Below are 27,281 nucleotides of genomic sequence, written 5' to 3' on the forward strand. Positions count from 1 at the left end.
ATAAGCTGAAGTTGAACCCAGATAAGACTGAGGTCCTATGGATCAGGAGTCCGTCTGTGCATGAATGTGGCATGGCACCTGTTCTAGACGGGGTTACTCTCCCTCTGAAAGAACAGGTACGCAGCTTGGGAGACCTCCTGGACCCTTTTTTAACATTTGAAAATCAGATTTCTTCGGTGGCCAGGAGTGCCTTTGGACAACTTCGTTTAATCCGCCAGCTGCAACCCTTACTGAACAAACATGACTTGGCCACAGTGATCCATGCTCTTGTTACATCCCGACTGGATTACTGTAATGCACTTTATGTACGGCTGCCTCTAAAGAGTCTTCGGAAACTTCAACTGGTCCAGAATGCAGCTGCTCGAGTTTTAACCAACACTAGTTATACAGAGCACGTTATGCCAGTGCTTCAGCAGCTGCACTGGCTTCCGGTATGTTTCCGGGCACAATTTAAGGTTATAGTTATGACCTATAAAGCCTTAAATGAGTTGGGTCCAGGGTATCTGCAGGACCGTCTTCTCCCATATGAACCTACCCAGGGATTGAGGTCAGCTGGGGAGGCTTTGCTTCTGTTCCCCCACTTGTGGAGATAAGATTAACATCCAAGAGCATTCTCAGCTTTTGCTCCCAGGCTGTGGAATTCTCTTCCTCGGGATATTCACATGGCACCACCGCTAGCGTTATTCCGGTGTCAGGCTAAAGCCACCCTCGTCTGTATGTGTGTGTTCCTCCTCTCTATATGTTTTAGCTGGTTATGTCCCTCTGAGGTCTCATATTTTAAATTTTTATATATAATATTTTAAATAGAAAGGCGGGGTAAAAATATTTAAATAAATAAATACCTTTCTCAAAAATCAAAAAGGGGGCGTGATGCCGAAAAGTTTGGGAATCACTGTACTAGAGGATATCCCCATCTGGAGCAAGACTGTGTGACAAGTGAGATATAGTGTGGTGCATGCACAATACTAGTAGTCGGTTCAGGGCATTTGTCAGCAAGCCAAAGATTTGTGAACCAAACACAAAAGGGAAAACAGCAGTTTTCAACTAGTGCACAGACGATTAGGGTCTGGGACATGGGCAATCAAATAGTCAGAGCACGAGTTGCAGTGGAGGGGTGTCAGAGGCCAGCTCCCAGAGCCAAGTCAAGCTAGAATCAGAGCCAGACTGCAGAACTGAGTCATCAGGAATAGAAAAGGCCAGAGAAGGGCTGGGTCCAAGGTTTGGGAGGGACTGGAACAAGGCAGGAAAAGGAGTTAGTGCAACTGGAGGCAAATGCTTTAAGTAGCCAGAGCCTGCTGCTGGGCTTATGAGCAAGTCTGCCAGTTCCCTCGGCCATCTGAGTGCTTGGACCACGGGTTCAATTGGGGTTTTGCTAGAAGGGAAGCAGCCCAGTTGTGGGCCTTGACTTCTGGCACACACTTGAAATCAGAGCGCTGAGTGTGTTCAGGGCACTTCAGGAACCTCTCAGCAACTTGGAATGGTGGCTTCAAGTAAGCATGTGCACCAAATCTCATTTCTTTGTTCCTCGTATTTACTGTGAAGATGAAGTCTAAAAATGGATTTGGAGTGAATTATTTACAGCGCTGGATACACACAGATAAACATGCGCACGCACAAAAGCAACTGCAGCCGTTTCTATCCATCAAGATTTCTTATTCTTAAATGTTTTGGTTAAAGGAGAATTTAACATCAAACTATGTTATAATATTTATTATAATAATTATAACTTACAATGGAAACAAAATTGAGACTGTTTAGCTATGGTTCCCACAGCATCTGTATCTTGGTTACTCTGTGTGCATAGTATAGTTAATCTTAACAATAATTGTGTACTAGCTGAACACCACTGTTCATATTTGAGGGCAGGCTTTTAGAGGAAGATCATCAACATTCCTGTTTAATCAGTGTGTTTTCTGGTGTGCCTGAGTTTTTATAGTTTTAGCTTTGAAATGGTGAGCTGAAAGTATTTGGAGGCATTTTACTTTAAAGAAGCAGTTTGCAAAATGTTTTATATAACCTTGGGACAGTTTTAACATGAGTAATAGAAGTCAAACTTTTCTCTCCTTAATATCATCTTAAATGATAGGCAGAAGTGTAAGTAGTCAAAAAATTAAGTTTGTTCATCAATTATGTTGCTGATAGGCAGGATTTTTACCTGGAACTGTCCAGAGAGTTGTCATTCAGAGTCTACAGTCCTCTTGTTAAGGGTAGAACCCTACAAATCTTCAGATTTCTGCTTTGTAGCTGCGCATATCTCCAGACCATGTTTACAGATCAGATGCAGATTACAAATGTTGTATCTACACAGGGCCTGTGTCACTACCAATCCAGTTGGAGCTCATTTATCTTTCAGAAATAATTGTTTCTGCAGCTGTGTAAGGATAGTTTTTGGCTATTTTGAGCATAGTATGGCAATGACGCTTTATAATGAAATCTGGCCACATTTCAATCTCAGTCTGGGTTTGTAATAGGAGGCAAACATAACATTACAGTTCATTAAGAGCCATTGATATTAACTGGAATGAGAAACATGAATTTTATAATCAGATAAGAAATTTCCTCTTTTAAGCTACTGATTCATGAGTCAGACCACTGGAAATAGGAACCATGGAAATTTTATACTAGAGTGTGGACTTTAGAAGTTTCCCCAGCTTTGTTTTTTCAGTACCTGTATTTCAGGTTTTCATTTTAAAATCAAATTGTGGAAAGTTGTCTTCACCACCTGGTGAACAGAAGGAGTATTCTCTTCCTGAGCCTCTTAAGAGAATGAAGCAATTTTGAGAGGTGTGAACTGCATGCTGATCTTGAAAACTGATGACAACTTAACTGTTTCACTGCTGATCCCAGTAGAAGCATCTAGTTGTTGTGCTTTAGCCATTGCTTTTGGATTAATTTGAAAGAGCACGCCAGACAGAAAAGTATTACAAGTTTTAAAGATAGAAAAAACTTTATTATTCCACCATCTATTGGCGTTGTTAGTTCCTTAAATTAAAATTACTATTTCCAAAGGAATCCCTAAGGGAAATGAATAATTGAATAGTTGATTAATCTCGTGAATTCTTATCAGTTACTTGACTAGTCTAGTAGCCGTGTTAGGACTGTCCAGTTTGGCTGATGTATATAGCAGCCAGTTGTATATCCAGTTTGGCCGATGTGCCAACAATGCCCCACTGCTATATACATCGGCCAAACTGGACAGTCCCTACGTAAAAGAATCAATGGACACAAATCTGATATTAGGAATGGCAACATACAAAAACCTGTAGGGGAACACTTCAATCTTCCTGGACACACAATTGCAGATCTAAAAGTAACCATCCTGCAGAAAAAAAACTTCAGGACCAGACTTCAAAGAGAAACTGCTGAGCTACAGTTCATCTTTAAGTTTGACACAATCAACTCTGGATTAAACAAAGACTGTGAATGGCTCGCTAACTACAAAAGCAGCTTCTGCTCTCTTGGAATTCACACCTCCAGATCAGCTGCTAGAAGTGGGCCTCATCCTCCTTGATTGGATCCACCTCATCTCCAGCCTGATCCTGGCCTGCATATTTACACCTGCCTCTGGAAATTTCCACTACATGCATCTGACGAAGTGGGTCTTTGCCCACGAAAGCTTATGCTCCTACACTTCAGTTAGTCTATAAGGTGCCACAGGACTCCTTGTCACTTTGACTAGTCTATAGTTCTCAGAGGTGGGGCCAGCAGCCAATGTGCTCTGCCCGCATTCCCGAGGAGCCCCCTGCCACTCCGTGGTGCTGCCTCTGTATCAGAAGCAGTAGTGTGGGATGCCAGGTGGGAGCTGGTTTGTGAAGGAAGCCAGTTTAAAAACCAGCTCCCCTCACAGATCAGCTGCCTGTTGCCCTGCACTGTTGCCTCTGATACAGAGGCAGCAACATGGGGTGGCAGCAGCAACGTGGGGTGGCAGCAGCCTGTGTCCAGGTGAGGGAAGGGGGGCGGGAGGAGTCTGAGCTCCTGGACCCCACTTGAGCCAGAACTGAGCTGGGTGGCTTGGTCTGCCTGGCTCCTAATACACTTTAAAAGCAGAGCCATAGCAGATTTAGGTCCCCAACCTGGCACAAGCCAGGACTGAGCCAGGCTGCTGGCCAGCCTGCCAAAAAATTTACTGATGGGGCAGGCAGGAAATTTGTGTAGTCTATAGCTTTAACCTATAAGCATTTGCTTTATCAGTTAATCAAACCAGTGATGGTCAACCTAGGCTAGCTAAGTGGACTGCCAGATTGAAATTGGGCATGTGTACTAACCATGACCCAAGAATAAATTAAATGCATTCTCCTTCTTTATCATGCTTTTTAAATACAAAGTGATCTGTTCATTATGAGCAAATTAAATTGCCAGCAAAAGTAACATAAAGAAGATGGAGCACATGGCTCTCACAATGTTGTGTGCAATCAGCATGCACCCCACACGTGCCCTTTGCTTTAAATGTGTGTCACTTCTCATTTTGCCAGGAGATGCTTGACCCTCATCTTTTCCCTTTCCCCTCCCCACGCATGCCCCATCCCTTCTCCTCCCTTGCTCTCCTAGCATTTCCAGAGCACTCCTCCTAGTCCTCCCTCCAGAGCTTGAATGTTGCAAAGCAGCTGATTCATAGCATTCAAGCTCTGGAAGGGAGGGAGAGGAGCAGGGACAGGGCATGAATCAGCTGATTCAAAGCGCTACAGAAGTTCTGGGAGGAGGAGGAGGAGGTTAAGTGCAGGACTTCCAGCACATGAGATACTTGGTGAGGAGGGCAGAGGGTGGTTGCACATGCCGCACATAGAACCTGATAGGCTGCAGGTGGGCTGCACATTGCCCACCACTGCTCTAAACTCAATCCAAAGGCCACCGAAGTCAATGGGAGTTGAACCAGGTCCATAGTGAGATTTTCTGACAACTTCCAGATCCAATGTGCTCATTTTACTAATAAAAAGATGTTTTGTAGTTACTCACCATGTCATATGCACCGGATATCAATAATTCAGTTGTGATCTTTGTGTCTTGTGCACTGACACCGGTAGAAAAGCTGCTACAACGGGAATGTAGTTAACAATTCTATGAAAGAAACACAAGCCTGGGTAGACTCTACCAATGGTGGTACTATGTTTACTGTTTAACCGATGTCTTGTTTTGTGAGTGAAATAAGCAGAGGTCACTGAACACACGTAGGGAATATACTGATTTGGGTGTTATTTTTAGGTAATCCCATTTCTGAGTATAATTGTACAAGAATTCACTAGTTTTTAACATTTGTAAATCTTTGTGAGGACATTATAGGTTACAAGTACAGGCAGTCCCCGAGTTACGCGGATCCGACTTACAAACGGGGATTTTCTCGCCCCGGAGGACTGGAGCGGCGGGACGCCTGGTCCCGCCGCCCGCCTCCTCCGGGGCGAGAAAAGCTGCTCCCCGTCTCCCTGGTCTGCTGGGGGAGCCAGCAGACCAGGGAGACGGGGAGCAAAGCGGCGGAGGATCTGGAAGCACCGCGGGTCCGGCCCGGGTCCTCCGCGGCTTTGCTCAGCGTCTCCCTGGTCTGCAGACCAGGAGGACGCTGAGCAAAGCCGCGGAGGACCCGGGCCGGACCGCGGCGCTGATCTGGAAGCGCCGCGGTCCGGCCCGGGTCCTCCTCCGCTTTGCTCCGCGTCTCCTTGGTCTGCTTGGGGGGGACGCAGCTAATGCCCCCCCCCCACAGCAGACCAGGGAGATGTGGAGCAAAGCCCGGGGCCTGTGGTAGAGCAGGTGGGGCGCTGCTGGTTGGTCCCGCTGCACCGCTCCTTGGCGCTACTGGACCAACCCGGCAGCACCCCAGCTGCTCTGCCCCAGGAGTACTGATTCAGCCGCTGGTGATCAGTTTCAGCAGCGGCTGAATCAGGACGCCTGGGGCAGAGCAGCTGGGGTGCTGCTGGGTTGGTCCAGTAGCCGAGGAGCGGCTGCGCTACTGGAGCAACCCAGCAGCACCCGAGCTGCTCTGTCCCAGGCGTCCCCAAGTCAGCCGCTGCTGAAACTGACCAGCGGCTGACTACAGGAAGCCCGAGGCAGAGTTGCTCTGCCCCGGGCTTCCTGGAATCAGCTGCTGATCAGTTTCAGCAGCAGCTGACTTGGGGACGCCTGGGGTTCTTAAGTTGAATCTGTATGTAAGTCGGAACTGGCATCCAGATTCAGCTGCTGTTGAAACTGATCAGTTCCAACTCACATACAGATTCAACTTAAGAACAAACCTACAGTCCCTATCTTGTACGTAACCCGGGGACTGCCTGTAATTGCAGTTTTTGATGGCAAACTCAGTAGAGAGGTCAAGCTTGAATTAATAAATTATTCACAAAAACGGAGAGCCGTGAATTAGGGACGTTAGAGAATAACCAATTAACCGTTTAATGATAAGCTGATGCTTCTCAGTTAATGGTCTCGGTTACATTAATCCGTCTCCCCGGGATGGCACTTTGCTGCAGCAGGACAGCAAAGCCACAGGAGCCTGGCCAGCAGCTTTATACTGCAGAGCCCACAGTGAGGTTAAGTGTGTAATCGCCGAGAATTTTTCAGCAGTTACACAGTTACCCTATTACGTGATTTTTAACATCTTTACCTTGAATTACTGCTGTCTGATTTTGTACACATTCAGTGGCTAGAGAATATCTTTCACATCTGCTGCAGTCAGTCTGGAATAGAAACTAATGTGATAAATGCTGTGACTCTGAGAATATAAATGCATACGTGGTATTTACACTTCAGACAAATTCAGACAAGTCAAAGTGACTAGTCCTCTCTGAGAACTAGTATCTCTGCCAAGTTTGTTTAAAATGAAGCTGTGTTTTAGTTAGCTAAGCAAAAATTAATTTTAAAAAGCTTAAACGCATGTTTTCTTCCACACTGAAATAGCCAATGACTGGCTCAATGCCTTTCGTTCCAGCTTTAGAGCAGAAAAAAAATTAAAACCCAAGAATTTTTTTTTCCTGTTTGTTCTGAGAAGGAAGGAGAAACATTATCCTGTAAGGAATATCTTTACAGTAATTGCAAAAGCAAGTCAAAGTAAGAGTTTCTAATGGAATGGCTCATTCAGACTTATAGGTACAGATCTGGCAATCTTCTTCTCCGCAGGGTCCTACGCAGGCACTTCAAAAGGATTCAGCACAGAATAGGGATTTGCCTTCATGGGTCCAGTTGCAGAATCAGGCTTTTAACTAGCACCTGCAACACCTTGTGTTTCAACCTTGAATAACTGTATTTGCCCTGGCATTTAACTGGTTTTTGGATAAGCTTTTGTTTTTGTGAGTTTAATTACTATTATATTCTAAGAGGAAAAAATATTGGAGGAGAGGAGTGGAAAAGGATGATGGGAGGGAAATTAGTGTTTGTTAGGAGCTGATACAGGTAAACACATGAAGAGTTTTGTGATGTGGACAAATGGCTGCAGAGAAGGAAATGGAGAGCATAACAATTTGCAATAATTTCTCAGTCAAGGAATAAATAAAAGCTAACTTAGAGGTTTCTTAAAAATATTACATGGAAACATACATTGCAATAGTTTGCCATTTACCAGAAAAAAAATGAAAGAAATGAGATGGTTGATACTAATTTGAGAGAGACAGAGACTGGTTATGTCACTTGAACCTTTTCACTGTTAAAGAAAGGAATGGAACATCCTAGTTCCTTGACTTTTCACTAACCAGTTTGCTCACCTCTTTAATGCAGATATTGCTGACTACTTAAAGATAAACTGCAAAGGAAAATTTAAAATATAGGTTTTGTGCCTGTTTTTCTGCTTCATGTTGTATAAAGTAGACCTGGAATTCTTTCTGTTTAACGTTAAAATATCAGGACTTTTCAAGTCTCATCTTCCCCAAGAAAATCTATCCGCATTTTCATGTATTTTGAGAGTGTTGCCATGTCTTCATTGGAGCTAGATGTGGGGCTTGTCTAGACTAGGGAAATTTATTGTTACACACCAAGGCAGACCCCTAATTTGGAGACACTGTGCTGGGCAGCTTACACCAGTAATGTATTGGGGCAGATTGTACTGATGCAAGTCCTGTCTTACATGTGGTGCACATGTACAGTGAAGATTAATGCAATTTTCTCTCCCTCCTTTGTAGGTCAATTTTATTGGAATGGTCAGGATATTAGATTTGTGACTCCCCAAAATATAGGAATATGGAAGAATTTTGGGTGAATCTAGGCTCTATGGAAGTTTCTAAACACAGTACAACAGAATGAAAGTCTTGATGTTCCCCGTGATTAACATCATGGCTGCACAGTACATGAGGGAGAGAATAGGTAACATCAAATGCAGGTAACTTATGAAAATATTGGGGGACAAATTAGGGATGTCAACGTGTAGTCAACTACACAATTAACCAATAAGTCTAGACTTATTGGTTAATCTTGTTGACTACATGCATTCCTCCCTCCCCTTGCTGCCTCTTTATAAGAGGCAGCAAGGGAGGAGGGAACCAGGAGCTAGTGCTGGGGGGAGCTAGTTTAAAAGCCAGTTCACCCCAGCACCAGCTCCATGGTGTCAACTGCCCTCACCACTGCTGCTGCCTCTGTCTGCAGGGAGCTTGGACCCCCCCGCCCCCATGGAGAGGGGCTGCACCTGAATGAGCCTATGTCCACAGTCAGGCCTGGTTGCTTCATGGCAGACTCCCCCACTTCCTCCCCCGTTTCTTCCTGCAGCAGCATCTATCCACGGGGAGCTGGGACCACTGTTGACAGGGGCTGCCAGCTAGCCTGTCTGCACGGGGTGCTGGTTTTTAAACTGGCTTCCCTTGTGGACCAGCTCCCGCTGGGCACTCCTCACAGTAGTCTCTAATTCAGAGGCAGCACCATGGAGTGGCAGTGAGCTCCCCAGGAGTGGGGCTGGAGTGCACTGGCTGCCAGCCCCGCCCCCAGGGACTACTGAATAGTTGTGTAACCGCTAAGGTTTCATGCGGTTACATGACTATTCAATTACCCAATATCTAACATCCTTAGGATAAATACATATAATATGCAGTAATTTAATATGAACATTAATGGTTTCTGAGAGCAGTATGGAATTGCCTTTGTGGGGTGATGTAGTTCCTGGGACTTCATAATGAGGGTATGTGTATACAGCAGTTAGACACCATGGCTGGCCTGTGCCAGCTGACTATGCCTCATGAGGCTTTGACTAAGAAGCTGTTAAATTGTGTAAATGTTTGGACTGGAGGCTGGGCTCTTGGCTCCTGTGAGGTGGGAGGGTATCAGAGCTTGGGCTGCAATTTGAGTCCAAATACGTACAACTCTGTAGCCTGAATCAGCAGGCATGGGCCAGCCATGGGTTTTTAACTGCAATGTAAACCTATCCCGAGTGAACTCTTTGTTTTGTTTTTGAAGTCAAAGGAAATACTCCCACTGATTTCAGTGAATACCAGATCAGGCCCTAAGTCAGTATGGTCACTTTCTCTTTAGGTGCATTGTTTCCCCGCTTGCATTAGCTCTTGTCTGCTTGGGTAAAAGAGGAGGGGCTTGGGATTTTTTTTTTTTTTTGGCTATAAGAATTACGAGAATGAAGGAGTAGGATTTTTTCTTTAAATATCTTGAAGGCTAATTGTGCGTGTGTGTGCACATGTACAAATGTGAATACATGACACTGCATTCTGACCACATTACATATGTACTGATGAGATCTGACAGTCTAACCACCTCATAGAGGATAGAGGATTGATGAGACTTGACAGCCCTTTTTGTTAAATAGACTGGCATAGATCTTAAACACTTTAAAAACACACTCCCAAACACGGGGATTAGATTACCAATAATTTAGTATGTCCTACTATGTCTCGTCGTATAGGCCAGGGTGGGCAATAATTTTTGGGGCAGGGCACTCCAAGGTTTTGGAAAGTGGTCCATGGCTGCAGTTTTCTATGGAGAAGGTACGGAGTCAAGGTTGGGTGCAGAAGCACCCACATGGGAGCCCGGAATCCACAGGACTCCCCACTGGCTCTGTGCTCCATGCAGCATGCCAACTTTGAAATGTACAAGAGTCCCCAGCAGGGGCTCTTGTGCTTTTCAAAGAGGAAGCGCAGCATGGAGCCTGGGGCCAGCTCAGGTCTCTGAGTCCCCTGCTGACCCCAGGCTCCATGCAGCGCTTTCACGTGGAACCTGGGGTCAGTGGGACTCCTTGCTGACCCCGGGCTTCACGCCGCATTCCAACTTTGAAATGCACAAGAACCCCCACTGGTGCTCTTGTACATTTCAAAGGTGGAACATGGAAATTCTTAATTGAGTAATCGAATAGTCGATGGAAAGCCCATCGACTATTCGATTAGTTAATCGAAATTTAACATTCCTGTTGTGGACCCTGACTTGCATAGGTACTTACATATGTGCTGCTGCCCTGCTTTCTCTCTCATGATTGCTGCCTCTTCTATGAACTGGTTTTTTTTTTATCTCCCTCTTATTGCTACAAATAGTCTCTGATGGCAAAATGCAGAATTTTGTTTCCCACTGGCAGTCCCTGGGCCTGACCTGGGAACAGGGAAGAAAGAGGGGCCATGCAGGCTGACCGGCCTTAGCCATGCTGTATGGCAAAGCAGTGCTGACACGGAGGCCACCAGTGGGTCTTGTGGATGGGGGGCGAGAGCTGGGGCTGGGAGGAGGGATGGCGAGACCCATCCCCAGCTGGCCATCCCTTGGTCGGGCTGGGAAAATGTCAGCCTGTGAGTCAGATCCATTCCACAGGGTTAGTGCTTGGTGGGCATCTACCTCTATATTTATGTGCATCTCTGCAGGTATTGGGTGATCGCAGTTCTCGTTGACCACAGATTGCCATTTGTGGCCAATGAGAGTGGTAGGAAGCAGTGTCCTGGTCTGCACCACCACCTGCTGCTCCCATTGGTCGTGAATGGCCGCAGATCACCAATGAGAACTGTGATTGCTCAATACCTGCAGAGACGCAGGTAACATAGAGGTAGAGGCCTGCCAGGGACTAACTACTGTTGTTTTTTTTTTTATTGCACATGGCTGCCCTTGGTAGTGCAGCTCCTCTAGTGGTCACTCTGCAGTATAGCTGTTCACTGCGCACTCTGCCAGCAGTCGTGACTTTGAGTATAGTATCCCTCCTCTTCCTGCCTCCTCCCTTTTCATGTTATGGAAAACAGTTGAATTCCAGGCACATCCCATTTTCTTAGAATAACCAAATCCTGATTTTGCTTTAGATTAGGATTAGAGGAAGCTGCATATCACATTTGGTGGTCCTAGCTTGTATCGTTTAGGAGGAGTTCTTGAATGAACACACCCACACCCTCTGTCTCTGTCTCTCTTTCTCTGTGTCTCTGTTTCTGTCTCTCTCTCTCTGCCTCTCTCTCTTTCTCTCTGTGCCTCTCTGCAGGCTAATTGTTAACAGTGTCCTTGAAGGGTTGCCTATTTTCTTTGCAATATCCATGAACAAATCCTTAAGACCTGCTGAGTTAGTTTGGTAGCTTACATAGTCACCAGCTGCTACTTATTTTGTAAATTTAGCTCCCCTTCGCCTCCCGCCGTGGGGCTCGGCTGACTTCTGCGCCACTCAGCCAGGCCGCCACGTGGGAGCAAGTGGCGCAAGCGATTGTTTAGGCTCCATGCTCCCCATGCAGCATGGGGAGTGTGGAGCCCAAACAGCTGTTTGGGCTCCGTGGTCCCCCGAGTGAGAGGCAGGAGGGAGAGAAGAAGAGAAAGAGAGAGGCAGGAAGCGGAGGAGAACGTGGGGGGGGGAGGCAGTAGGAGGAGGAGAGAGACGAACAGAGCGAGAGACCGGAGGCTCAGGAGAGAAGACCGATGTGGAGGAGAGACCTGAAAATCCTGTCTTATGACGGGCTAATTGGCTAGTTTATTTATTGATAACACTGCTGGGCCTAGATACATTACTTTTGCAGACCAACTTTTGAACATTTTGCCACTCTTTCTACAATAAACCACTAGAGATGGCCTGTGACGGATTTTAAATAAAAAATTTGTCTTGTGTGTCTTTTTGTTGCTTTATGTCTAAGGAGAGCCTAAAGGTTTTTTTTTTAAGATCTATGTTGTTGTTGTTTGTTTGTTTTTTAACTGTAAAAGTATCAGGGATGTCATTGTCAACTCTGCTTTTGCAAGATGGACCTACTGGATGTTTTGGAGCATGCATATTCACACATCTTAACTGAAAGGGTAGGCTATTTAATCTTTGACAAAGATTAATTTTCTAAACAATGTTACTCGCTCATTGAATAGACCTTAGGAAAACAAAGTTTGAAAGTGTGGGTAAAAATCCTTTCTCATCTTAATTGTTAAACTTTCACTTTTCAGCTTTTGTGATGTCATTTCTATACTTCTACAATCAGAAGCAGTGCTTAATTTTTGCCAGCACACTTGCACTTGGCAGTTCACAACCCAGGCATCTCTTGGCTTGCTGCATCAGTTATAAAAGTTAAAAAACAAACAAATAAATGTTACTTGAGTTCCACTCCTTTCATTTCAAATTAAGGACTAATCACTAGGCTTTGCCTGCCAGTGTTTCGGCTCCAGCAGAGAGAATGCTAACAAAGGCAAGGCTCCAGGGTGTTACCAACTTTTTTTAAAATTTAACTTTTTATTTAGAAAATTTTATCAAGTTGCATATCCTTGCTATGTAAATATTAGAGACAAAACAATAATTATCACAGTGACATTTTGTTTAGAGAAACACTTGCTATAGTAAAACAGCAATATAATCATCAGATCTCTCCATTTAACAGCGTGTTACCTTATTACATAGTGAAGTTCTTTAGAGTACCCATGAAATGTTTCTGGTGATATTATTAAAACAATAAAAATCTCTGATTGCTCATATATGACAAACCAAGAATGTCTATCAAATGTTAATATTCAAATTAAATTGAGCAGGTGTGATGTGACTTTTTTTTAAATCAGATAAATGTACTTTGTCTCAGTATTGAATAAATAGTAATTAAATATCTAAGTTTCTATTTAGGCACTATTTGCTGAGTATGTCCCATCATTTGAAGTGCTCCCTAGCCTAACCCTGCTCACAGCGAGTCTATATAATATGCTTTTGTTTAAGCTAGGATAAAAAACCCAAGTGTTAGCTGGGCAAGTTGTATATATTTTTAGTGTACACAAGTGAGTGTAGGTAAGCCCTAGAGTCAGATACATTTTTCCCTATCTATATTAGAGTTTTAAAACATGCTAACTAAAACATTTTAGTTAGCATAATACATTTTAAAGGCTGCACGCTTTATCCTAGACTACATAAGCTCTTATTTTGTAGACCAGCTATGAGCCAGGGTTAGGCCATCCGGTGCACAAAATGCTGATGCTGCCAGTACATTGTAAGTGCTAGCATTTCCATCGATGGAGCTGCTGAACCAGTGGTAGCAACAATGGAAAATTATCAGAGCAAATGCCAGTGCAGAGTCCAGGGTCTCTCAGGACAGACATGACCTGAATTTCCAATATAAAAAACGGAAATCAAATAAATACCTTCTCTTTGCCCTCATACATCATAAAGAAGCAAAAAGGGCACAGGGCCATTTTCTTTTTCATTTTTAGGTCATCTTTAAAGAATTCAAAGCTTTCATCATTATGTTTATCTATGATCTAAACATTCTTCACATTACTGACTGCAGCACATAAGGTTGGTTCTCATTATTCAACCTACCGTGTGCTAACTTTCTTTTGCAAGATAATTAAAATGTGCCTACAGTAGAATTGATGACCATGGACACTTTATCTCATATTCATTCTCAGCACCCCGTGAGACAAACTTTGTACTTCGTGCTGATCATTGTAAATATTGTCATGCAGGCACTAGCAAGGCTGACTGGAAATGATCAAGGAAAATATAAGCATGACAAATATAATGATCCTGATAAGTTTCCAGGCTGATGCAGCATTTATGACAGGGAGGACAAAAAGATGTAACTGAAGAAGTGGGTTGTCCCACAAAAGCTCATGATACCATCTACATGTTTTGTTAGTCTTTAAGGTGCTACTAGACTATTTGTTGTTTAAGGGTTTTTTTTAGAAATTGGTTTGTGTTATAGAAACTCTTGTAAAGCTACTTGCAGTGGAAATGGCTTTTCAAAAAGGAATTTAAACTCTATTTTTGTATTTGTTATCCAGAACATTATTCTATCAGGCTGTGTCTACACTGGCATGAATTTCCGGAACTGCTTAAAACGGAATACTATTCCGTTTTCAGTTTTTCCGGAAAAGGAGCGTCTACATTGGCAGACTGCTTTTCCGGAAAAGCCCTTTTCCCGGAAAAGCATCTGTGGCCAATGTAGACGCGCTTTTCCGGAAAAGACTACTGGGCTGTCTACACTGGCCCTTTTCCAGAACAGTGTTCTGGAATAAGGACTTATGCCCAAGCGGGAGCAGAATAGTTTTTCCAGAATAGCGGCTGATTTTGTACAGTAGAGCGTCGTTGCTTTTCCGGAAATTCAAGGGCCAGTGTAGACAGCTCGCAGCTTATTCCGGAAAAGCGGCTGATTTTCCGGAATAAGTGGCCCAGTGTAGACACAGCCTCAGTGTCTCATCAAAGGGATCCTTACTATCTGTGATGGAGTCCTGAGAACCTTTCTGGTTCTCTCTTCTAAGGCACGTGATATACACTGGATTTCTCTCACAGCCCATTATCATTGCTAGCCATAGGAGTGCAAAGTAGGGATGCAGGGGCGCTGTACCACCACCAGGATTTCCTCCCGGCTTGCCCATGCCCAGGGGCCAGTCCCAGATCCCATCATACCAGAGTCCCGATGTTTGAGCAGCCTCTCTCGGGTTCTGCCACCCACTGTTCCTGGGATTCAGTGGGTCTATAGGCTGCACTGTTGCTCCTGGTCCTGTCATCAGCCTGGGGCTCTGCCGCTGCCTTCAGCTGTGGCTAAGTTGCCAGCACTCTCTGACTGGACAGACCGAACGCCATATTCAGCAATGGCAGAGTTGGCAACCCTAGGTGTGACTCTTCCCCAGCAAAGGGGGTAAGAGGCACAATCAGGTTTCGGGGGGGTGGGGGGGATGGGGGGCACCAAGCAGGCGAAACCAGAATTATTTTCTTTTTGAAATACATTCTTAAAAATAGTTATGGTACTTCAAATGGTATCTTTTTTGGTCCTTTGTTAATGGTTTTTCATTAACCTAGTTTTGGAGAAACTAGACCCCCGGTGAATATTTTCATTATGGTCAGTGGGTTCATAGGAATTGTGTCAGTGTAAACATAATTTCACTGCCTTGAACTTGTTAAATTATGTGACTGTGCCTTGTGTGTACATGGATTTTCTTCTCTTTCAGGTCAAGCAAACAAAGTTGCCAAGGAAGCAGCTAACAGATGGACAGGTGGGTATGCATTTACAATGCTCAACAAGATTTCTAATTATGGTGCTTGAGTATAGCAGAACTCAACTCATAGTTTTTCTTGGTGACCTATAGGGCTTTTAAATTGTATATAATTTTCCGGTAAGCTTCTAGAAGTGCAGGGAAATAACCTCCCTAGAAATGTACTTACATAACTCAAAATCTAATGGCGTAATTTTTCCCCCCAAAATGCACAGCAAGACTACCTTTCCTTTAAAAACTTAGACTGCAAGATTTCAGTCTGGAATTAATTTCCACAGCTGATATCAGGAAATTTCAATAGCAGGGGTCCCTTAATGTTAGTGATATAGTTGGCATTGGCATAATTTTTAAGCTGCACGGAAAATCCCAGTTCCATATAGAGATACTTTGTCTTTAGTCTTCGTACAGATTCTAATATGTATGTAGAGCAGGGGTGGGCAATAATTTTTTTCCGGAGTCCACTTCAGAAATTTTTGAAGTGGCCCCAGGCTGCATCAGAAGGGGCGGGGCCTCAAGTGGAAGGGGTGGGGCCAGGATACTTTCCTGCTTCCCTACCCACAGACCATGATTAGTCTGGGGGTGGAGGAGCGCCTTTGCCCCCTCCCAGAGATTCCCCATAGGTGCCTATGCCCCTGGTGCTGGGAGGAAACTTTGCATGCTCCCTCTTCTGTCCCGAGGCCAATCAGGGCTTGGGGGTGGGGAAACGTGCAAAGTCTCCTCCTGCCCAGCCAGGAGTATGTGGCGCTTCTAAGTGCCACGTGCTCTTAGCAGGGCGGGGGCAGTGCAGAGGAAACTTTGCGTGCTCTCCACGCCCTGAATGGCCTGGGAACAGGGGAGTGCACAAATCCTCCTCCCACCCTGCCATGACCACGTGGCGCTTTGAAGCGCTGTGCGCTCCTTGCAGGGCAGGGGCAGGGTGGAGGAAATTTCGTGAGCTTCCCCCAGTCCCTAACTGGGGGTGGGGAAACAGCAGGAACTCCGCAGGCCAGATCAACCCGCTTGGCAGGCTGGATTCGGCCCACGGAGGCCCTTTTGCCCACCCCGAGGTAGAGTGATAAAGTAATTCTTGCTTAGAGCAGTTCATTTGATCAGTGTTATAGATGTAATCTATATACTGTTAGAGTTTTGAAGAAGATTATTTGCATTATGTGCATATGAAAATATTTTACTCATTATGTTCCCTTCCCTTTTGCTCTGCTGATAATTTGCTGATATTACCCGTTAGTAGAACAAACAATTTGTGTTTTCTTTTCAAAGTTTTAATTATGGGGATACTGTGTTTGGTCTCTTACAATTATTCAGAATGTATCCCTATATGCTGCAATAGGAGTTGAATAGCCCAGTCTTTTCTAGAAACAGAGCAATAGTAGGCAATAATTTGCATTCCATACTTTCTAGAAAAGACTATTTAATGACTAATACTTATTGTTTATATCCAGTCTTTTGAACAGAATTATTGTGAAACAGAAAAAAGTGTTTCAATTTTAAAGATAATTTCTGTATGGGTATTGCGTGTTATCAAGACTTCTGTTTGCTATCATCTGTAAAACTTGTTAATTGTTGTGGCATATATGTGCTTAATAACAATTGTATAATCAAACATCTGTTGGTAAAACTTGACTTAAAAGATAGTATAGAGTAGCTTGATAGATAATTCTTCTTAACCAATACAATTGTACAATTAGAGATTAGCATAATAATCAAATCATTTTTATATTGAAGATGTAATGTACAATATAATCAAAGCATACTGAATAATTATGATAAAATATAATAATCTAATACAACAAAATTTACAAAACTTGGGTATTTAAGTACACTTTTTTATTTTTCCCAAATTTTTCAGACTAAATTCATATTGTGCAACCCCAAAAGGGAAGAAATGTCTTACTTTGTAAATAATTATGACTAGCAGTGAGCAATTTAGCACTAATTCTAAAATTACCTTATATAGTATTATCCCCATTTTATTTCATAGTTAAAATACATTTACTAAAGAAGTAATTTTGCCTCAAGGAGTTTACTTAAAAAACCTTGGTCTTGTGCCTTTATTTGATACTTTATAACAATATATGCATTTTCTAGATTGCAGTATTTTACCATATTTGTTCACAGTTGTCTTCTGTCAAGCTAGATGAAACAACAGACCAAAACTTAGCAGTCAAGTATGGAGCAGAGCAAATCATGTTCAGCTTCATCCTGGTTATCTTATTTAACCGTTGAATAGTGGGGAGGATGTATTCAAAATGACTTTTTAAAGAGCCATTAACTAAACTAGTCCTTTGACCAGTGCTCTCCAGTGTACTGGTGGTCATTTAAAAGTCACCCACAATATACTGCTTCTTGAGTCTGTATTGGAAACTGTTAAGACACAGCCCTCATGGCATTGCAAGTCTAACATTTTAGAACAGTGCATTGCAGATGCATGGCAAAACTTGCAAAGATTAACATGATTCGATATAGATTTACTGAACTGTTTACCTTTACATGAGTTCCAAGCAATTGAATCAGTTACAAATGCTAGGTTTTCTAGTGCACACCAGCCCTAAAATGACTGGAGATCAGGTAAAATGATGACCTGATCAGAAGCAAAAGATGGCTGGGTAATTGAGAGGAGAAAAATTCTTCATCTGATGACTCATGCACATTTCAGTTTGGTTTTGTTATATCTATTTGACTTCACTGATTAACACTTCGTTAACAACTTTAAACTGAGAGCACTCACAGAAAATGTGCATTCTATTGGGCATTCAGCAGGTTCTTAGGTACAAGTATGGGAACACCAGATTTGATATTGCTGATGTTTCTTGGATGAAAAGAATCAGACAGGAATTGCTTTTTAAGGAAGTGCACACCTTTTCACATTTCTGTAATCAAATCTTAAAAAGCAGCCGTCCTCAAAGTAACAACTGCACGAGCCCAATTTTCCTAATCTTTTAAGTAATATTTTAACTATACAAAATAAAATAGCTGCAGAATTTATAATTCAGGACATAATAGTGACTAAGAACTTATTCTGAGCTGAATTTTACTTATTCACATATTTTTACCAAACCCATTTGCCTCATTAGCATTTGTAGCAGTGCTCAGTTACTCCTGAATCTAGTGCCACCCTTCTGCTTGTGAACTGAAACTTTTTTTTTCCCACTCTGTTCACAGATAATATATTTTCAATAAAATCTTGGGCCAAACGGAAGTTTGGATTTGAAGAGAACAGAATTGACAAAAGTTTTGGGATTCCAGAAGACTTTGACTATATTGATTGATGTATTACTGACACGTGTACATAGCTTATTTATAGTGCTCAGTTGACATTTGTCTGCATTGCTTTTCAAAACAAAATCAAAAATCCCCTTGTATTAGTTGCACTTTTCATTAATGTTAATAAAATGTAAAAAATACATTGTCAACTTTTGTTTTCTTCACCCCCGTTTCCCTACAGTTGCTAGGTGTTTGGTTTTGAACTGGACAGTCCAGTATTTGAGCTTTCTGAAAAAATATAAATTTTCTGAAAAAATACAAATTGAAAAAATATAAATGAGAAAATATAAATGTCCGGTATTTTCTAAATAAGATGTAGTGTTGATTGTGATGTAATGTCAAGTGTGCCCAGTATTTTTGTTGAAACAATCTGGCAACCCTACGCCCCCTTCACTTCCTGAACTCTAAATTACCCAGTGCCAGGGTGAGAGAACCCAACTATCAGAGAAGATTGTATTAGGGAAGTTGTCATAAGGTCCTGGTCTTCATGCATCTAGTTGATTGTCATAAGAAGCAGTCCAATCACAGGGAAACCAAAATCTCCAAGTAATTTTCATCTAGGCATGTTTAGCAGTTCAATACTGCTGAAGAGTCTGTGGAATGGGAATAACATTAGAGGACTTTGAAGGAAGGAGGATTCCACTGATCTGAATGAGGACGAACCATCCTAATCAACCAATACATGTCTACCTAGCCATGTGCATGAGTCACAAACTCTGAAATGTGAATAAGGATAATTAAGTCGCAGAGAGTAGACAAGTTGATCTGGATCATTTCATCATAAGAAATAATGACTAAAACTGTTAATCATCCTGGGGGTGTAGTGTTCAAGAGCTGATGGTGGGAAGTCAAGTAGGGTAGGCTGCTTAAGGAACAGTGAATAGACCTTGACACAAGAAGATTGGATAGAGGACTTGCTTCCTGAAAAGCAACAAGTACAGTCAATTGAAAAGACCCTGAGAGGAAGCAGGACATATGTCATACAATATACTACATGAGCTTGGTGATGGTCCACTGGATGTATCATTGTGTGGCCACGAGAAAGGACTGATCCCAGACAGTCAGAGGTGCTACTCATCATGTGTTTCCATAATGCAGTGGTCCTAAAACTTTTGAATGGGTGATTCCTGTCACACAGCAAGCCTCTGTGTGACTCCCCTTATAAATTAAAAAAGACCTTTTCTATATTAACATTATTATAAATGTTGGAGGTGAAGTTGTGGTTTTGGGGTGGAGGCTGACAGCTTGTGACCCTATTAGTGAACCCCTACACTTCTATTTTGTGTAGTTGCCCTGGGTCCTGTCTCCTTGCCAACACGTAAGTAGACTTTATGAACCATATGCTTCTGTATATGCCATTTGGATGGCTTTTGTCACAAGTGTCATAATTTTTGCTTTGACAGACTAATAAATTATTAGCACTTCTGTTTGTTCTTGCAGGAGATGTCTACATGGACTTAAATTCAGGCCTTACCTACGTCTTCTTCCCCTACATTTAACAAGTGTCCATGCTGTTAAGATAACTTCCAATGAACTGTCGCATCTGTGTCCTTGTTTACTTTCCTCTTTCACCCTTTCTTTTTCTGAGAGTGCATTCGGGTGTTACTGGTAAACCTGAATGTCTCTATAGTAACTCACTTTGGAGGTCTTGTTTGATCAGCGTGTGGGAGTCATCTGGAAAAATCTCTCTCTCTCTCTCTCTTTCTCTCTCTCTCAGACCCTCATGATCTTCCACACCTAGCCCCCTTAGCAATAGCATCCAGTACTTTAAGGCAATATGCAGAATGCAGCAAGCCAAAATAGTATTTCACGTTGTTACTGACTTCTGGAGCTAGATGCTACCAGATGTATGTATCTCAGTTTCAAGGTACTGAAAGATCTCTCTGATTGAACTGACACCCTGATGGGTAGCACCACAATTTAACTCTTGGAGATTATTGGGAGTTTGCCGCATAAATCATGAGCCAGGTTTTCAGAAATTAGGTTTTGTCTGCTACAAGCAAACTGTGAGAATTTGGCCAACATTCCCTGTCTGTCTCTGCCTTGATTAAATTGCTAATGTTGGCAAGAGTTCTATTGGAAAAATGAAGTTATGTGCAGAATTTTACTATCAGTGTGCAGAATACTTTTTTTCATTTGTGCAGAGGCATTTGTGAATAGGAACCACCAGTAGAAGAAAAAATATATAGATGTGGGTGCACTGCTAATCAGAATCTCTCCTGAGTGGCTGCGCAAGTTCACAGCTTACAAGGAACACTGTTCCTAGGTATTGGGCAGTTTTGTCTAAGACCATATGATAAACATTGCCAAGGATATATGTACTAATTGGATTGGAACTTTTTTTCTCTTCCTGTGGGTGACTTTGATGGCTGAGCATAGCCTGGCCTAAGGAGACTGTGTATGTAGTCACTGATACAGGAGATACGGAAACTCCAATGTCAGAGACCTAGCTAGTTGACTTATTTGTGCAGCCTTTCCCAGAGTGGTTATTACATTACTCCTGTGTAATGATACCACTGAGAAATGCTTATTACAGCTTAGAGTGGGAGACTTGTCTGATCCATATGGTAGTCCCCAGAACTCTGAAAGACTCCAGGGTGATGGTGATGTGGTTAGGGCACAGATCCTCTGTCTGCCTCTTCCAGATCCTCCAAATGTGCAGTTGAACTGAGAATTTGTCTCTGTTAACTCCATGCATCCCACTGGTTGCTTATGGGCCCTTGATTCTTGATTCCTGGACCTTGGGGTGTATAAGACACTTTTTTCCCCTCCTTTCTCTCTCTCTTTCTCCCATAGCCATTTATGGTACTGCAGCACTGTGAGAGACCCCCATCTATGATGTAATAAACCCAGTGCAGTACTTAAGTGAAGCAACGGTGGGTGCGAGGGTCCCTCTATTTGCTTCTGCAAACATGATGGTTAATGGGGCGATGCAGTGAAAGCGGTGGACTTTGCAATTATTGCAGGATATATCAGGTGCAAAGTGAGGTGCCAAAATAGGTGTCCACATGTGCATGAGTGCAGTTGTTTGAAAATTCCAGGAGCAGATGTAGATTTTTGGATATCCTTTAATATATCCTTCCTGCCAAGTGCACAAACAATAAGGTGTCATTCATCTTCCAGTTGCGTCTTCGATAGAAAATAGAGAAAGCACAGTTGACATTTGCACCTCTTTTTGGAGCACAAAACAGTGCCCTAGAGTGACCCCCACCCACCCACCCATGTGCTGCCTAGGCTTATTAGGTAGTTGACGACTCTCTTAATCCCTAGTCTCCATTAGCTCTAAAGTTTTATTATTAATGTAATTAGTATGTAACAGTTTGAATTTGGCCCCGTGTAATTAACAGGCAGTCTTGGTATAAGCTAGACCAGTTTATTTAAATGGAGTTGCAATTGCTCTGACTACGGTTGGGTATATTATATTAGAGGCCCGTAACCATCATGCGATTGAGCATTTCTAAATTATATTAAAACAAAGTGTTAACCCAGTTTGTGTCTACAGGGTTTTGAGTGGTTCTCCTTTTTCTTGGAATTTGGATTGTGCTGTGGGACACTGGCAAATTCAAAGCTATTTTTTCTTATCTGCTGTTTATTGAATTTATCTGAAAGGCCACATCCTTAATGGAGAAATGCCAAAAATGAAAGTAAAACTGTTCTTTGCTGCTGCTGACCCTAACTGTGGTGTCTGAGTTATTTGGCATAATTCCAATTAAGAGCACGTATGTGCCATGTGAACAGTGGCTCAAAAGGCCTGTGTGTTTTGAAGCAGTGCCTCCCAAACTGAGAGCCATGGCTCCCTTCAGAATCATAGAGGGCTCAGGTCAGAGCCAGGAGTATCTAAGGACAAAAACTGACATTTGAATTTTTGTTTCTTTTCCGATTAAGAAACTATTAAACTAGGCTTAGAAGTCATTGATTTGTTTTTCCTGCTGCAGCCCCCAAAGTTGGGAGCCTTTCCACAGAGAGCCCCCTGCAGAAGAGGAGAGCACAGAGACTTACTGCTCAATGTTTACTCCAGCAGGATGTCTCTGCTGAAGGTCCCCTGCTGGAACAAATAGCAGAGAGGATTCCAAAGCTAGCAGTGGTGCCATTACCAGGTAGGGGGCTGAGGGAGTCACGGGTATGTCTTCTTATTCTAATGAAATGAGACTATCAAGTACTTAGCCTACATGTAGCCAACATGGATCAGGAGAAACAATTTAAAAAAAGTAAAACAGAAAAGGAAGAACAGTAGAGAATGTGATGGTAGTTGCATTGTGTTTAGGGACTTTGTGTTTTTGTAATACTGTGGAAAGTCCCTACAGACATAATTTTATTTGTTTGGAAATTTTAATAAATGAGCCCAGGGATATTTGGAAACCAAGCATCTGGGATTTGTGGTTTTTTTTAAAAAAGTACTTCCCCACCCCCTAGAAATAAGACAAACAAAAACAGCAAAATATAGCCCCAGGCATGTCTAAAGAAGCAGTTGTGCCTCATCTTCTGTTGTGACCATGCTGATTGTAATATGCAGACAAGCCACTACACATCATTGACGAGACCCTACTACTTGCAGCAGCAAAAGACATATGTAGCACTGTAATTAGCGAACAAGCAGTCATAGCACTGACAATATTTCTCTTTCAAATAGTGCTGTCTGCTGACACATTGATGACCTTGCAGAAAACTTCACGGCCCAGCTGACAGAACAAGTTACGGAAAGTCAGTGTTTCGCATTGCAGCTTGAGGAATCCGCAGACATAGCCTACGTGACTCAGCTTTTGGGTTTTGAGAGATTTGTCAAAGCTGGTACAATAAATGAAAAACTTTTACTCTGTAAGCAAATCCCAACCCAACCAGCTGTTGAGAAAATGGTCACAATCCTCACTTTAGAGTGGAGAAACCTTAACTGGGTTTTGTATCTGGGGTTGTGCACTGCTGGGGGAGCAGCCCTGCTCAGAGAGGCTCTGTCTACACTACGAGTTTTGCCACAAGAGCCTATGCAAATGAAGCGCAAATTAGCATTTTCTTGTGCTTCATTTCCATACTTCTTCCAATCCATTTTTGTGCTGAGGGTTTTTGTGCAAAAATAAGCAGAGTGGAATTTTTGTGCAAAAACCCCTAGCGCAAAAACTGATAGGAAGAGAGTATGCAAATGAACCGTGAAAAAAATGCTAATCCGTGCTTCTTTTGCATAGATTTTTGCGACAAAACTCGTAGTGTAGACATAGCCAGAGTGTGGTGGGGTTGTATCACAAAGAAAGTGGTATCATCAGTAATTAGCGTTTGCTGCAAAACTCATCCCAAACTTTTGTCATCAAAGAAATTGCAACTTGAAATATGAGGCCTTCAATATTTTTTTTAAGTTTGTTAATTTTGTAAAATCCTTTGTAGTAAGCCTGCATTGTTTTAGTATACTGGGTCAACAGATAGGGATCTGCCCACACTCAGCTTGTGTTTGACAGTGAAGTCAGGTGGCCAACATGTAGGAAAGTGTTACATGTCTTTGAACTGGATGACAAAATTAGAATGTTCCTCCTTAGAAGAACAGATCTGCAGATTACATGTGGAATTCTTCTCTACATTAGCTTACCTAGAGGACATAATTGGCAAATTTAATGCACCGAACTTCAAGATAGGAATACCGATAGGGATTCATGAAATCGCTTTGTCTTTGGAGATGCCACATGTGAAAAGGGATTAACAAGATCTCTCCAGGATTATTGGACTTTCTTCAACAGAGTGAAAGTGATCAAATTAAAGATTAAATATCATATAGTAATTCATTTGTCTGAGCTGTATTGTCATTCTGATGAATATTTTACTGGAGTTGAACATGAATCTTCAGCTATCAACTGGATCAAAACTTGTTCTTGGTAACAGCTGATTTATTCCAATCTTAAATATCTTGGCTCAAGAAAATCTCTTAACTGTTAAGTAGATCACACACACAAGACCAAATTTTCAAATGTAACAAACTAGAAATTGTGAATTACTGTTAAAGGAAAGTACAGAGAACTCAGGGTATGTCTAGACTGCACTGTTTCCAGGATACTGGAGGTATCCAAGAAAACCTCTGCCGCATCCCAGGAATGCGTCTGCTCTTCTGAAATGTTTTTCAGAAGAGTAGTCATGTTTTTTGGCATCCCTGTAAACCTCATTTTACGAGGAAGAAGGAATGTTCCGAAAAAGTGTAGACGGGCCAAATGTCAGAAAAGCCTCTTTCGGAAAAAGAAGCGGGAAAAGCTATGCAAATTGCAGTTCGCAATTTCTGTATCTTTTTCCGAAAGAACTGATAGTCTAGACACAGCCTCAGTGATGTGACTATGAAAGTACTGTCTCCATTCATTTCCAGTTGTCTCTTTGAGTCTTAGTTTTCATCACTGATTTCTGTGAAAACTAAAATCATTTAAACTTAGTACGTTGTTTTCCATTGGAGAGTCCACCAAACACTGTGCAGGTATGCAATTAGAAACAAGCCTGTTCTTCTCACTGAAATCTTAGGCTGTGTCCAAACATGTCAGAATCCAGCAAGTCAGAATCTTTAGCCAGGTTCTTTGAATATTAACTTAATCCTGAATAAGTAATGGTGTGTAGTATGTTGTTACTGTAAGCTTTTTTCACATAGTTTTAAAAATCCAGATTAGATCAGATGATATGTGTATTTCAAGTCTCAAAGGGGTAGCAGTGTTAGTCTGTTTGTAAAAACAACAAACAAAAGAAGTGCCACAGAACTTCTTGTTAGTGTATTTCAAAGAATCATTCAAACTCTTGCATCCCTCTTGAATTTAATATGTCATGAGTCAGTTAAAAAAGAAGTATTTGATTGTGAGACGCCATGAAGCTTTTAAAGAATCTGTAAAGGAGATACAATACAGGTTGGACCTCCCTGGTCCAGCAACCTCTGGACCTGACTGGTCCCGAATGAGGGAATTTTCCGGACCAGGGGAAGACCTGCACTACCAACCGCCCAGGATACTGCCCCTCCCTCTGGCTGGCTGTGCTTCAGCCCCACTGCCCCTAGGCTCCAGCCCTGCTGCTACAGGGCTTGGGCTCAGCACACTACTGCCAGCCAGCTGGGGCTCTCCGGGGATGGAGCTCCCCAGCTGCCGCGGCCCTGCTTCTGTCCCACCAGCCGAGGCTTCTTGGGGACAGGGCTCCACAGCTGCCCCACTTCTGTTCTTCCTGGGGCCTCCTGAGGACTAGGCTCTGCAGCTACCCCACCAGGGCTTCCCTGGGAGGGGGCTCCATGGTTGCCCCGCTGCTACCACACCAGGACAGGCTCCACAGAGTCAGGGCTTGCCAATCCCACTGCTGCCTCGCCCAGCTGGGGCTCTCCGGGGTCAGAGATCCATGGCTGCCACACTGCTGCTGCACCAGGATGGGCCACTCCAGGATGGAGCTTCCCTGCCTGGCCAGGGCTCTCCAGGAATGGGGCTTACCAGTCTGATGGTGGGCTCTCCTTTGCTGGACTGGCTCGCATTCCCGCGCGCGGGGTTGTCCCAGCAACATCTGTGATGCCAGACTAGAGAGTCCCAATTTAAGAGGTTCAACCTGTAGTAAAAACAAAAATGGGAGGAGGGGTATAGCCTTTAAAGATGTTGACTTTTAACTTTGCTTCTCTTTGCCATAGTCTAGTGTGAACACAAACAGTGCCCTTTCAGGTTTGGGGCATCCACATAGCTTGAAACTTGTTCTCCTGAAGCTGCTGTCTCATAAAATCTATCACAGTAGCAGAGAAAAGGACCTTTTAAATAGTTTTGGTGCTGTTGGGTAATTTCTAAATTTAAGAAGGAATTGAAGATGTCCAGCAGAACGGATGCAACCACAGTGCTTCGTGGTTTCCTGTCTGGATTGGGGGGAGGGAATTGGATTCATTACAGATTGCATCAGTTTAGTGTATTTGAGATAAAAGATTACGCTGCATCTGTAAGATACCAAGGACATCTATAGTGTGCTGTGCATGCAAGGCTTTGTTGAAGTGCTGCAAGCTTGCGAAGTTCCTAGCAGAGTAGTTTGCAATACCTTTTTTTTGCTTCACACAGATGCAGTACTGTAATAGATAAAATGTGGATAGATAGTTACAGCAGTTGTGGACAACCTGTGGCCCCTAAGATTTTGTTTACTGTTGCCCACACGCAGGGCTGCCATGGCCAGATTTGGCTGGTTTCTGTCTACATAGTCCCCCCCCCCACCTCTCAGTATTACTAAAGCGCTACATATAAAGCCAGGGCATGTGAAGTACTTGTTGATTGCACACAACATTGACTGTGAGAGCTGTCCGTTCCCTCTGCATCCAAAGTGCTGCTATAGTTCAACCTCCCTAATTCCCCCTGCAAATTCTAGGCTTGCACGCCCAGTTAGCAAAACTATACTATCCTGGAAAATAGTCTTGGTTATGACGATCCATTGAGATGAAGGAGGTCCACTTGTGCAGCCACTTGTTAGCCTAGATTACCCCTCACTGAGTTAGAAACAGCTCTCAGGCTTCCGGTAACTTACTATTGAGTAAGATAAAGCTGTGAGCTAGAGAAGGGAAGACGCACACTGTTCAACTTGCTCAAGCTCAAATGTGGGCTGCAAATGCAATGGGTGCCAAAGATAGGGATGTTAAATATCAGTTAATTGAATAGTTAAGTAACCTCAGGAATTCTTATCTGTTAGTTAAATATTCTATAGTCCCCAGGGGCAGGGCTAGCAGGCAGTGAACTCTGGCCTCTCCTGGGGAGCCCATT

At 43.0% G+C, this 27,281-nt stretch overlaps 1 protein-coding gene across 2 annotated transcripts in view; it reads left to right on the plus strand.

Annotated features, from left to right (window-relative positions):
• MND1 (meiotic nuclear divisions 1) overlaps positions 1-25,830 on the plus strand; it is a 68,738-nt gene extending 42,908 nt beyond the window's left edge. Inside the window, exons 7-9 of one of the 2 annotated variants that reach the window (XM_075930076.1) lie at positions 15,262-15,306; positions 22,503-22,664; positions 23,198-25,830. In XM_075930076.1, coding sequence (XP_075786191.1) covers positions 15,262-15,306; positions 22,503-22,664; positions 23,198-23,250 — 260 coding nt within the window. In that variant the 3' untranslated portion in view covers positions 23,251-25,830. Of the gene's footprint in view, positions 1-15,261; positions 15,307-18,465; positions 18,708-22,502; positions 22,665-23,197 lie in introns of those variants that run through there. The other variant, XM_075930077.1, reaches the window with a different exon arrangement.
• Positions 25,831-27,281: the final 1,451 nt, after the last annotated feature.

This window comes from Pelodiscus sinensis, chromosome 5 (assembly GCF_049634645.1).
Source record: "Pelodiscus sinensis isolate JC-2024 chromosome 5, ASM4963464v1, whole genome shotgun sequence".
Lineage (NCBI taxonomy): Eukaryota > Metazoa > Chordata > Testudines > Trionychidae > Pelodiscus > Pelodiscus sinensis.